The sequence below is a fragment of the Oryx dammah genome, unplaced genomic scaffold (genome assembly GCF_014754425.2).
Source record: "Oryx dammah isolate SB20612 unplaced genomic scaffold, SCBI_Odam_1.1 HiC_scaffold_10, whole genome shotgun sequence".
In the NCBI taxonomy this organism is placed as follows: domain Eukaryota; kingdom Metazoa; phylum Chordata; class Mammalia; order Artiodactyla; family Bovidae; genus Oryx; species Oryx dammah.
Window position 1 is genome coordinate 12,572,575 of NW_024070194.1, and position 13,514 is coordinate 12,586,088.

Below are 13,514 nucleotides of genomic sequence, written 5' to 3' on the forward strand. Positions count from 1 at the left end.
AGACTGGTTCCAAATAGGAAAAGGAGTACATCAAGGCTGTATATTGTCACCCAGCTTATTTAACTTATATGCAGAGTACATCATGAGAAACGCTGGGCTGGAAGAAGCACAAGCTGGAATCAAGATTGCCAGGAGAAAGACCAATAACCTCAGATATGCAGATGACAGTACCCTTATGGCAGAAAGTGAAGAGGAACTAAAAAGCCTCTTGATAAAAGTGAAAGAGGAGAGTGAAAAAATTGGCTTAAAGCTCAACATTCAGAAAACTAAGATCATGGCATCTGGTCCTATCACTTCATGGGAAATAGATGGGGAAATAGTGGAAACAGCATCAAACTTTATTTTTGGGGCTCCAAAATCACTGCGAATGGTGACTGCAGCCATGAAATTAAAAGACACTTACTCCTTGGAAGGAAAGTTATGACCAACCTAGATAGCATATTCAAAAGCAGAGACATTACTTTGCTGACTAAGGTCCGTCTAGGCAAGGCTATGGTTTTTCCAGTGGTCATGTATGGATGTGAGAGTTGGATGGTGAAGAAAGCTGAGTGCCGACAAATTGATGCTTTTGAACTGTGGTGTTGGAGAAGACTCTTGAGAGTCCCTTGGACTGCAAGGAGATCCAACCAGTCCATTCTGAAGGAGATCAGCCCTGGGTGTACTTTGGAAGGACTGATGCTAAAGCTGAAACTCCAGTACTTTGGCCACCTCATGTGAAGAGTTGACTCATTGGAAAAGACTGTGATGCTGGGCGGGATTGGGGGCAGGAGGAGAAGGGGACGACCAAGGATGAGATGGCTGGATGGCATCACCGACTCAATGGACGTGAATTTGAGTGAACTCTGGGAGATGGTGATGGACAGGGAGGCCTGGCGTGCTGTGATTCATGTGGTCGCAGAGTCGGACACGACTGAGCGACTGAACTGAACTGAATCCCCACCCACTGCATGTTCACAGGACAAGAATCCCTGTTTGTAGCTCATCCAATCTGCTTGCTTTTCCAGGACCCCTGCTGTCACTCTTGCATTTGTTCTCTCTGATGGAAAGACCCTTCTTCATTGTCCATTGGTCAAGTCTCACTTTCAGTGCCTCATGGCCTCATATCACTTCCCAAAGCTGTTTATTTGGCGGTGCCAGGTCTTGCTTGCAGCACATGAGTGTTTCATCTTTGTTGCAGCCTGTAGGATTTTTAATTGCAGCATGAGAACTCTTATTTGCAGCATGTGGGATCCTGTTCTCTGACCAGGGATCGAACCTGGGCCCCCTGCGTTGGGAGTCTTAGCCAACAGACAAGCCACAAAATCTCCGAACTTGTTCTTAATAAATGAAGGGGTGATACTGACAAATACCTGCTCATCTTTAAGAACAGATAGCTAAAAGAAATGTTTCTGTTTCTTTTTAAATCATGTTTGCTTTCAGACTTTAAATTCCATTTTATATTAAAGGAAATACCCTTTCAACATTCTAAACCTCTGTTCGCAGTGCTATAGATCCCAAGGGCAGGCATAACTCAATAAATAAAGGAGATTTTTGAATCAGTAAGTCATTAGTGAGACCAATGAGTGAAAACACATATTGCATTTTTCACTTTTTTGAGGCTTGTAGTTTTTTTGTAGCCACTGGTAATAAGGTTTACCAGTCTGAGCGCAGAGTCAGATGCTGGACCTTGTTTGAAGCCCCACTGGGTGGATGTCCCCCAGGAAATCCCACTGCAGGAGCTGGGGACCAGACCCTTGCACAGACTCCAGTGCCTGCAAGATGGTAAAAGTCCAGGAACAGGACATTGTGTGGACAGAGCAGAGATTCAAGGTCAGACAGTCCTGAGAGAATCCCAGCTTTGCCACTTGCAAACTGTGTAACATTGGAAACTTGCTTAACCTCTATGAGCCCCAGTTTCTTCATCTGTGAAATGGGGAGAATATTACGTCATTGCAATATTAGCATATAAGAGTGATATTAGCATAATAGTCTGTAGAGCTATTTGGGGAAATATATGATTGTAAAACCTTCAGTGTCTGCCATACACTCCAGAAAGATTAGCTGCAAATTCCTTCCCCACATCACACCCCACTGTCCCACTTACCCACAGGGATAACTTACACCTCCTTCCCTGCCTCGGTTGTTTCCACGGAAACTCCTCCCTACAGGGAGTAAGAAATGCGGCATCCAGTGTAGCTCAGTGTCTAGCACAGTGCCTGGCACACAACGGATGCTCAGCGAATCATTTTTTATAGCGGTTAGGCTCACTGAATGTCTATTATTTTATTTATGGCTGTGCTGGGTCTTCACTGCTGCACACGGGCTTTCTCTAGTTGCCGTGTGTGAGCTTTGCTTTGCAGGGTTTCATGGTTGTGGTGCTCGGGCTTAGTTGCCCTGTGGTATGTGGGATTGAACCTGTGTCCCCTGCATTGACAGGCAGATTCTTAACCACTGGACTACCACGGAAGCCCTCAGTGAATAATTTTTGAATCGATTATTTAGTTAATGAATGAACAGATGTAGGGTGGTAGCCCCGGCCTGCTTGTTCATCCTGGAGCCCATTCTTTGCCTTCTCCTGCTCAACCTTCCATCATAGGGAACTGACCCCTCAGGTTGCGTTTCTCACCACCTCTTGTCAGCTGGCCACTAGCTCGGTTTGGCCAGTGATAGGCACTCGTGTTGGAGATTGTAAGGCGGGAGAAAGGAGAAAACCGGGGTATCTCTCCCCTCTGTCCCCATCACAGGTACCTTCCTGAACAGCCAGGGAGTCTCTTCCTTTTCTCCAGCTCCCACCAGAGAGGCCACCGCAGCTCCAGCTCCCACAGGTGCCCCCCTCCTCGGGCTCTGGGGCCCTCGCTTCCTCCCTCTGTCCCACCTCCCTGGGGAGGCAGTGTCTTCTTGTGAGTGTTTATTTCCGAATTACTCCTCCCTCCTCCCTTTGGCCTCTCAACCCTTCCATCACCTAGGTAACCACTTCACTGTCGTTAATGCCTCTGCTATGCACCCGTGGAGAAGGAAATGGCAACCCACTCCAGGATTCTTGCCTGGGAAATCTCATGGACAGAGGAGTCTGGCAGGCTACAGTCCCCTTGGGGTCGCAAAGAGACACACTGAGTGACTAAGCACAAGTACCCTTGAAGTGCTTACTCCTATCCTGCTTAGACTCCTCTTGAGAATCAGGAGTGTCTGAGCTCAGAGTTAAGAGAACCTCACTCTTCTAGGCTCCACCATCCACTGACCATGTGGCCCTTCAGTGCTTGGGAGCCTCAGTTTCCTCATTTGTAACAAAGGTTAACAGCATCCATCCTGCTTCTCTCCCAGGTCGCTGTGAGAGTCCAGAGAGGTAATCCATTCATCTGCTCCCCGAGTACTTATCAAGTACCTGTGCAGAAGATAGAACAGGGAGCAAAACATGTCGTGTCCCTGTTCTTGGGGTTTCCAGTTTGTAGTAGCAGATATGCTTATAAACTGCAGAGTTCTGGAAAAGGCCCGCAGGATAAGCTGACCCGACTTCCTTGATCCCCACAGACCCCTGTGGGTCCCCAGAGCTCCCCAGTCCACCTTTGGGAACCCCAGCCCTGCCAGTGGATGCAGCAACATTCAGTGATGTGAACCCAGTGATGGGGACAGCAAGCTGAGCCTCTCCCCCTCACCAGACCCAACCCGGACATTCTGTTTGTGTGTCTTTTAGCGTGTCGGAGCTCACTTGAATTAACTGTAAAGGATTAGCCTAATTCTTCTGCTGAGGAAGGTTTTTTTTTTTCCTTAATTGTTTTTATTTGGTGTTATTTGAAGTAAGCGTGCCATTGACTAAAGCCTCCACATCTTGTTTATGCCTAGATTGTGTTTGAAATGGTATTCTCTGTAACACGATTTTTAGTTATTGATGACCTCTGCTATAATGACTTAGTCAGCTTCACTGGAATGATAGTATTGATAACAATATGTGGCTGACAATCTGTTTGCAATAATACTCCAAGAGGCAAAAGGAAAGCATTTGTACACGCGTAAGAAATAGATACATTTGCTGGTTTTAAGAAAGCATGAAAATGGAGCAGATTAATCCTGATCGCACTTCCCGAGACACTTCCAGAGTGTTTCCATGTGGTCTTTCCTGCATTGTCCTCTGCAGAAGGCATCTCTACCTGCTTTTAATGACAAAATCGCTAAGATTTAAAGAGCCAGGTGACTCCCCAGTAAGTAATGACAAAACCAGAACCAGAAGGGCAGGTGAGAAAAAAGAGGAGCATATATGGGCCCTTTGTAAGGCAGAGTAATCTCCCTGAGCCTCAACTTCCTCGTCTGTGAATGAGAATAATAACTGAGGGTGATGCTAGGGGTTCCAGGAGAATGTGTATGTCACTGGCATGATGCCTGGTGTGTGCCAATAGATAGATGGTAGCTCGGAAGCAGGCAGAGCTGGCTCCTCGCCCAAAGCCCTCTGACACTCACACCCTTGTTTTCTGCTCTCTCTGCAGACGACCATTCTCGAGTGAGACTTCTAGTTCTGGATGGAGACCCACACTCCGACTATATCAACGCCAACTACATCGATGTGAGGCTCTCCACGGGGCTGGGGGGCTGGGTTCTAGGCAGGCTGCAGCAGACTCAAATCTGTGACTCTCCCCACAGCCAGTCCCCTAGACAGTGGCCCTCCTAGAGCAAGTCCACAGGGTCTGGCTCCTCCCTGTGACTCGTGTAACCCAAGTTATCATCCATCTAAAGATGTACCCATTTTCAGGCTGGCTAGAGTGACTGCCAGGCTTGTTCATTCACCCACTAATTCTTCAATTTTTAAAACATTTTATTTCTATATTTGTTTGCTGTACTGGATCTTTGTTGCTGTGCAGAGGCTTTCTCTAGATGCAGCAAGCAGGGGCTATGGTCTAGTCATACTTTGGGGGCTTCTCATTGCGGTGACTCTTCTTGTTGCAGACCCCAGGCTCTAGGGTTCACAGCCTTCAGTAGCAGTGATATGTGGACTTGCTTGCCCCATGGCATGTGAAATGTTCCCAGACCAGATATCAAACCCGTGTCCCCTGCTTTAACAGGCAAATTCTTAACTGCTATACCTCAGGGAAGTCCCATTAATTCTTGTGTGTGTGTGTCTGTTTGCCTGTTCATTCATTCATTTGAAGGTACAGCCATTTATGTAATGAAAATTTCAGAGTTGGATGCTATGGGAACCAGAAAGCTAAAAATGCCATGGTCTCTACCTTCTAAAACCTTAGCAGGAAGATAAGCTGTGCACATCAATAATTCCAGGGCAAACTAGAAAGTGAGTGTCATAAGTTCAGATAAAATGCCACAGGGATTCAGAGTTGGGGGTGGAAAGTCACCCTTCCATCAGGAATGCAAAGTGCAATGTGAACCAAAGCCTTAAGCACAGGTAGAATTTAAAATCAAAGAAGGGGGAGATGGGCCTCTGGCCAAAGAACTGCACAAGCTGAGATGTGGCAGAAGATATGGCACAGCAAAGTGTGAGGGGAGCAGAGACTCTGTAATGAGAATAGAGAAAAATAAGGTTGTTGCTGGATCATGGATAGTTTGTGATCAAACATAGGAAGTCGGACTTTATTTTGTAGGCAAGAGGAAGCTGTGGAAAGTGTTTGATCAAGGAGGTGACTGGTTCAAAGCTGAGATGTGGGATGGCTTATCTATTACTGAGGTTAAGGCAGATGAGAGAGAAGAGGGTTTGGGACTAAGACCCTCAGTTAGGAAAGGGGCCGCTTCAGTGTTCCAGAGAACATGGAGGAAGGGACTAAATACAATAGGAGCCGAGACAGGTGTACACGGAATAGAGCGAGTTTGTAAAAGGGAAGCATGGTCACTGGGGCCAGAGAGACATCCCAGCATGACTGATGCAAGCCAGGCTTCTCGAGGCCTCAGCTGGGAGGCCCAGGAACCTTGACGAAAGGCTCAGAGTTCGTCCCTGGCCCTTCTGACTCCCAGGTGTTTTTATAGCCAAGCGATAAGGTACTGTGGCAGGCTTTAGAATTTCCCGTAATCTAAGCTGAGCCAGATGATTCACTGATTCAACAAATATGCATTAAGCCTCACCTTAGACATTTACCTTTTGCTGCCTGATCTATTCCATGTTGCCAGGGTCCAGCCCCCATGGATCCAGGGTAATTCAAAGGGGAGATGGAATCGGTGTCCTAGGAAAAAGCTATTTAATTAAAAGTATAAAGAGAGATTTAAAAAAATAAATAAAAATAAGAAAATAAAAGTATAAAGAGAGATTACAAAGGAATAGTGTAGTCGGAAAATTAGTGGAGAAAAAGAGGCTGAATAACTTGGTTTACATGGGATACCAATAAAGCTTCGAGACAAGAAGCTTGCACCACCTACGTAGGCCACAGGCGTCTTTCCCGTTCTCCAGAAGGAGAGGAGGCACTGAGGCCTCCCTGGTCAGATCTTAGAAGCCCAGGCAAAATTAGCAAAATTAGGCTTAGTGAGTACCCACACTCCAGATGGGAATTCTGCCAGAAAAATGGAGAACAAGAAAGAAACGACACGGGGGAATCAGTCTTTCCAGAAACGGATCTGTTTTCTTTATTTTCAGGTTTGCTTATATACTTTTTGTTATACATGGGGATGAATACAGAGTCAGGCGGAGTCAGCAGACCTGACCCTTGTCAAAATCAGGTGTTTCATATAAAATTATACAAAGGTCTTAGGGGTTTTACATCATCTTCTGGCCATGAGGCCTGCTGACATTTTATGGCCCTTTCTGATACGGTCAGTCAACCAGAAAACTTATTTTTTCCAGGGGTGATTTTTTCTTAAACCAGACGCCACCCTCCAAATAAAGTTGCATTCCTATAGGGTGAGGGTGTAGTGGGTTACAATCAAGAAAGGAATTTACTTAGCCTAAGGTTTAACATGATTAATCTTAAAGGTTAATACTTATTTCTCCTATATGCTAGTTATATTCATTATAAGGGCAGGGAGTATGGAGATTTAGCAGCAAATATTGGCTCAACAAATGAAAAACCCTTCACCAATATAATTTCTAATCAACCCACTAATACTATACTAATAATTTTGTAACTTCTCAAAAGAATCTGTATATAGAAAGTTTAAAGCATCTTGTGCCTCTCACAGTTGGGAGGCTGTAAACAATCACATGTGGCCAGACGAAACTGCTCAGGCAGGCTAGAGAACCTTCAGAGGAGTTTGTAAGTTGAAACACTCTTGTCACGCCCAGGAATTTTTATTAACTGTAGCTGCAAGTTAACTCCTTCTCCAAGAGAGGTGGGGGAGGGGGGTCAGCCCCCGTAAAGTCAGAGGTATAGGTGAGAGCATAAAACAGTAAAGTAGGCACTCTGGTTTTGGGGGTAGATGCTTGGGAACAGGGGCTCTCCTGAGGCTCGATCTCACCTTTGCGTAATGCCGAGCCTCCTTCCTCATGACCTTTGCCACGGGTGGAGTTCCTCATGCTGGCTCCTGGCACCATGTCTTTCCCCGTTCTGCTTTGCATTGCTGGTGTGTATGTGGGCAGAGGGAGGTAGGTGAGGGGGAGGCGTGGGTTACAGAGAGGAGAGAGAGCTGACCCCTTTAAGGAAGGTGCGATGGGAGATAGGAGGGTGAGAGGAAGGGAGAAGCCATCATATTTCTCTACCTCTCTTGCTTCCTGGGGTGGCAGCTCCAGCAGTGGCTCCAGCTCCATCCACCAGGACCACCAGGGTGGTCCAGCCTCAACAAGGTGGCCCCAGCTCCTGGGCTCTGGCGGCTTCTCTGTCTCCCATTTTACCTGCTGGTTCTGGGGGTGGCCACAGCCTCTTGCTATTGCCGATCTCTGGGCAGCCCACTGTTCTCTGTTTTGCATCTCAGCTCCACCATCACCTGTATAACCAGCCCCCTGCACTGAATTCCCTCTTTCTGAAACACCTGGCGTGGTCCCTAGATCCGCCCACCCCAGACCCTGGCTAACAAAGGGCCTGCGTGTGGTCAGGAGCTGGGCCTGGAGCTTCCGTAGAGGTCTAGATAGACACAGCCTCTGTCACGAGCAGGTCATGGAAGGGAACAGAGAGTCAGTGGAGGGACAGGGAAGACACCAAGCCCAGGCTTTCTGCACAGTGTGAGCAGTTCAGGGTTGGGGGGGGTGGGAACTGCACCAGGTGTGGGCCTACTCTCTACTCCAGCAGAGTCACAATTCCCAGGGTCACTGTGGGGATGCCTGGCAGGCTTTGCCCTGGGTAGCTCTCGGTCTCATCCCTTGGCCCGAGTTTCCACCCAGCCAGAAATGCAGCCCTCCAGAGGGCTGACTGCCCATGCTGGAATCATTTATCCAGTTGGATCTTGACGATGTACTAAGACAACTCCACCTGGATAACGAGCTGAAGGGGCAGCCCTGTCTAGGCCTCCAGAGGCCTCTGCTCCCAGCCCACTGGCAGGCTTGTTTCACACCCGAGGATGCATTGGCCACTTGAATCCGTTATAAATTACCAGTCTGGAAATAAATATCATATCTGGGTCCCCAGTAAGTAACAGATGCATGAGTGCAGAGTGAGATAAATGTGTTTTGGATGCAAACCTCTTTCCCATTGCTCACAGACAGATGGAGGCAGGCCCAGCGCAGGTTTGCAGTTGATCTGTGTGCTGTGTAGGTGGGACTTCAGTGAACTCAAAGTTCTTTTAAGGTTAGGAAGTTTCTGTACCAGCTCTTGGCAGATCCCTGGAGGAGCCCCGAATGAGCAGTCCATTTCCTTTTATCTCCAATTGCTAGAGTCCAGTCATTGGCACGTTTTCTTTCAGGGGACTATATGGGTTCCAGGATGCCAGAGAGGGTCTCTGGACTCGGGCGCCATGTGTGGTCAGGCACGCAGCAGGCAGGCGTTCATTCCATCTGCATTTATCAAGGTGATGGCCAAGGCAGACTTCTCCATGCTGGGGACACAGCCATGAGCCAGCCCATTACAGCCCTGCCCTGCTGGAGCTCTCATTCAATTGGGCAAACAGACGCTAAGCATGTAAATAAACAAAGACTTTGGTGTTAAGTGCCCTGAAGAAAAGTAAAGCAGAGAAAGCAGCCCGCCCCCCCCCCAAAAAAAAACAAAGGTGTCGGGATGGACTGTCTGCAGAAGTGACTGCTGTCCCAGCAGAAGCCTAGATGGGAGGGGAGAGCAAACCTCTGGGTTATGTGGCGACAGACACAGCTGACACGGTCCCAGGGAAGGGCCGGCGCCAAGACCTGTGGATGGAAACATGACAGGCAATAAGCATGGGCAGAGTGGGAGGAAAGCTGAGAATATTGCTTCAGGGATGAAGTGGGAACCACAGGGGTGTTGAGATGGGCAAACCAGGCTTAAGAGGCCCGTTCAACTGCAGTGAGCTCACAGAGAACACTTCTCTGGCCTCCCTGGTTGAGTCCACTCCCCGGCGGGGCTCCCCAGAGCCCTAGATCTTTTCCTTGGTGGCCCTTATCTCAGCTTGTTGACGTCTACAAGCTGCTTAGAACCTGAGCCCACATTCATCTGGTCCACTTTTGTATCTCTAGGGCCTTGTACAGAGTAGTAGATGCTCAGTTAATACCTGTTGCTTGAATATTGAAGGACTGAGTGACTAAATGAATGAACAAAATAGTGAACCCAAGTCATCTAACCTCCACAAGCGAAGCGTGAGAGCCTTGCTCAGGATTCCACCCCACTGATGCTGAAGTGCATTGCGAGTGAAGTGAGAGTGTTAGTCGCTCAGTCGTGTCTGACCCTTTTGCCACCCACATGGACCATTGCCCGCCAGGCTCCTCTGTCCTTGGAATTCTCCAGGCAAGAATACTGACGTGGGTTGCCTTTCCCTTCTCCAGGGGATTTTTCTGACCCAGGGATCAAACTCAGGTCTCCTGCATTGCAGGCAGATTCTTTATCATCTGAGCCATCAGGGAAGTGCGTTGGAATCGTCCAGATTCCATGCATTTTGTCTTTACCTTTTGTCTGCCAACTGGGGCATTAAAGGAGTACCCTAAGCGCACCTCAAAAGATGTGTTCATGCACATATGCCACAACCATCCTTTGCTGAAAAAGCTGCACCCAGCTCTGGGTAGCCTATCCAGTGGCCCAGAAAGAGAAAGTATTAAAATAAAAAAAACTTACTGTAACATACATTATGAGGGTGTTGATTGGGCATCTCCCAAGCCCCGCAGGACCGCTCAGGAGGAAAGAAGGTTCATTTGAAGTGCAGTGTGCAAAGCTGGGGACATAGGGTACCTGGAAGGGCCTCAAGAAGGACAGCTGGGAATGAGTCTGGAGACAAGGATGGAGACAGGTGATCAGCCCCATGCTAAAGCATCTGGACGTTATTATACAGGCAGCAGGGAGCCACTGCAGGCTTTTAAGCAGAGAAATAATAATAATAATCAGATGGGCATTGGGACGTTCACCCTGGCAGGAAGCAGATGGGCTGTGGGACCAGATGGGAAGGTAGGAGGCAGGGAGGCCAGCACGAGGCCTTGGCCCAGATCAGGAAGGACGGGGGCTGTAAGAAGGAATGATGGTGGGGATGACAGAAGGCCACAGGCTTGAGAGACCCCATCTTTCCATGCTCCAGGGCACTATTTTCTAGTCCCAGACCTGCTCAGGAAAACTCCCAGAGTCTGTCCCTCCTGTGATCCTGAAGAGCATGGGTGGTCTTGACTGGGAGGAACAGAGCTCTCTGTGCCTCTCATTGTCCTCCTCACCTCTCACAGCTCAGAGAGGGCCTCAGTTACTACCTCTGGAGGGAGAGCAGAGAGGAGGGAAGGATCAGAAGGATCTCAGAATCCCTCACGGCCAATGCAGACTTTGAATCATGGTAGGCACTCGATAAATGCTTTCCAGACAAACAGTAAAATAATAATAGCACCGGCATATATGTTAAACTCTAGACTGCTGTCTGACCATGGTAACGGTCATCTATTAACTCACTCAATCCTAACCACAAGGCTATAATGTAAACGCTGTTATCCCCGTTTAACAGCAACAATCAATTAAGGCCCAGGAGGTTAAGTAACCTGCCCCAGACCACACAGCCTATAAGGAACAGAGCCAGCATTCACACCCAGGCTATTAAATTCAGAGTCTGAGCGCATAACCACCATGCTATGCTACTTTTCTTTCTTTTTTAAACATTTATTTTATTGAAGTATCGTTGCGTTACTATGCTGGTGTTCATTTCTGCTGCACAGCACAGTGACTCAGCTATACAACTCTTGCTGTTCTTTTTCATATTATTTTCCATTATAGTTTGTCACAGGATATTGAATGTCGTTCCCTGTGCTCTACTGTGTGTGTGTGTGCGCCCCATGGACTGTAGCTGGCCAGGTTCCTCTGCCCATGGAATTTTCCAGCCAAGAATAGTGGCGTGGGGTGCTATCTCCTACTCCAAAGGATCTTCCTGACCCAGGGATCAAACGCACCTCTCTTGCGTCTCTGCACTGGCAGGCAGATTCTCTGCCGCCAGCGCCTCCTGGGCAGTAGGGCCTTGTTGTTTCTATATGCATAAATACAAGTTTGCATCTGCTCATCCCAGACTCCCAGTCCATCCTCCCCCACCCCCTGCCCCCCGGCAACTACGAGTCTGTGCTCTATGTCTGTGAGTCTCTTTCTGTTTTGTAGATATGCTGATTTGTATCTATTTTGGATGCCACATATGTGATATCACATAGTATTAGTCTCTCTCTGACTTACTTCGGGCCTCCCTTGTGGCTCAGCTGGTAAAGAATCCGCCTGCCATGAGGGAGACCTGGGTTCAATCCCTGGGTTGGGAAGATCCCCTGGAGAAGGGTATGGCTACCCACTCTGGTATTCCGGCCTGGAGAGCTCCACGGACTGTATAGTCAATGGGGTCGCGAAGAATCAGACACGACTGAGCGACTTTCACTGACTTACTTCGCTTAGTATGATAACCTCTAGGTGCATCAAAGTCGCTGAAAATGGCATTATTTTGTTCTTTTGTATGGCTGAGTGGTATTCCACTGTCTAAAGGTACCACATTTTCTTTATCCGTTCTTCTGTCCGCAGACGTTGTTTCCATGTCTTGGCTATTGTAAATAGTGCTGCTATGAACGCACTCTTTGAATTATAGCTTTGTCTGGATATGTGTCCAGGTGTGGGATTGCTGGATCCTATGGCAACTCTATTTTTAGTTTTTCGAGGAACCTCCATACTGTTCTGCACGGTGGCTTGCTCCAGTTTACATTCCCATCAACAGTGTGGGACTCTTCTCTTCTCTCCACACCCTCTCGAGGATGTGTTACTTGTAGACTTTTTTAAGTGTAGACCATTCTGACTGGTGTGTGGTGTTGGTTTGCATATCTCTAATAATTATATGCTGCCATCCTGGTTGGTCTCTCTCAAGAGCTGGATTATTGGGCATTCACTCTGGGTTTCACGCTGTCCTAGGCTCCACAGACAAAGTAATTAGTCTCCAATTAAAATAAATAAATTTAAATTAAAAAAAAAAAAACTTAGGAGTCATTATTTGTCCGCAAGAAGCTGACAACTTTCCTAAGAAGATAGGACCACTCATACAGAGTCTAGGTTGGGCGGATTGATTCCTGGTGGTTAATCCAAGCATTGTACCCATGACGCTGGCCTTGGGTTGGGACTGACGGTTTATTTGTTCATTAAACGTTATGACTTGTTTTCTCCTGAGATTAAAAGTGGAATTTCAGGACTTTCCAACAACCTTTCCACCAACAGCCTCCTTATTTGGCATCTATATCTTTTAGACGTACCCATTCATGTATTTGTTTGCTCATTTAGTCATTCAGTTATTACTGATTATGTTCAATGTCATGTATGAAATACAGATCTGTCTCCAAAACTTGAACTTTTACCCAATATGATACATTTCCTCTCTGTAACAAGGAAGGGGACCCTCCATGTAGTCCATGCCCAGACAGAAGAGAAAGTCATCCTCAACCTCTCCCCAATGATTAGGCTGATGAGGCACCAGAGTGCCCCACATCAGAGCCCAGCAGGGTCTACTGAAGACCCTGAAATGTACGGGAAAATATCTCTGAATTAGAAAATGGCTTTGTCAGTCTCTGGGTCACACCCACCTGGGGCCCTCTCCGTGAAAGGAGCTTCCGTTCCAAGCCCAGCCATGTGGCAGAGAGGCAGTGCGGCAGCCTTCCCAGCTCTCTTTTTCTAACTGTTACTCATGCAAGGAGTCCGCAGTGCAACTGTTGTTTTCTCTCTGGTGCCCTCTGGGGCCTTGCCCAGTGTTCTGCATGCAATCACAGCTCAGGAAAGGCTTGGTGGTGGGTGATGTCCCACAGAAACCTGAAAATTCCTTCTCCACCTCTTTCTGGGTGTGCCTGGCCGCAGCTGATGCTCATCCAGTCTTGGCTCCCAGTCCATGGCTCCAAGGCAAGCCTGTCTGGGGCGCCTCACAAGGAACCATAAGAACAGCTAACATTTAGCAGTTGACTCAGCATGAGCTTATTTAATCTTCGCCACTTGTCTGGGAAATGTCTAATGCTAGCCTCATTTTGTTTATAAGGAAACCAAGCCTTGGAAAGGATAACTGTTAGTACTGTGCCATTCGCAAGC

The 13,514-nt window shown here is 47.7% G+C and overlaps 1 protein-coding gene across 1 annotated transcript in view; it reads left to right on the forward strand.

Annotated features, from left to right (window-relative positions):
• The window catches only part of LOC120869436 (receptor-type tyrosine-protein phosphatase T), a 400,388-nt gene that overhangs the window by 338,773 nt on the left and 48,101 nt on the right, over positions 1-13,514 (forward strand). The window contains exon 11 of the mRNA XM_040248753.1: positions 4,458-4,534. Within this exon, the coding sequence (XP_040104687.1) occupies positions 4,458-4,534 (77 nt within the window). The remainder of the gene's footprint in view (positions 1-4,457; positions 4,535-13,514) is intronic.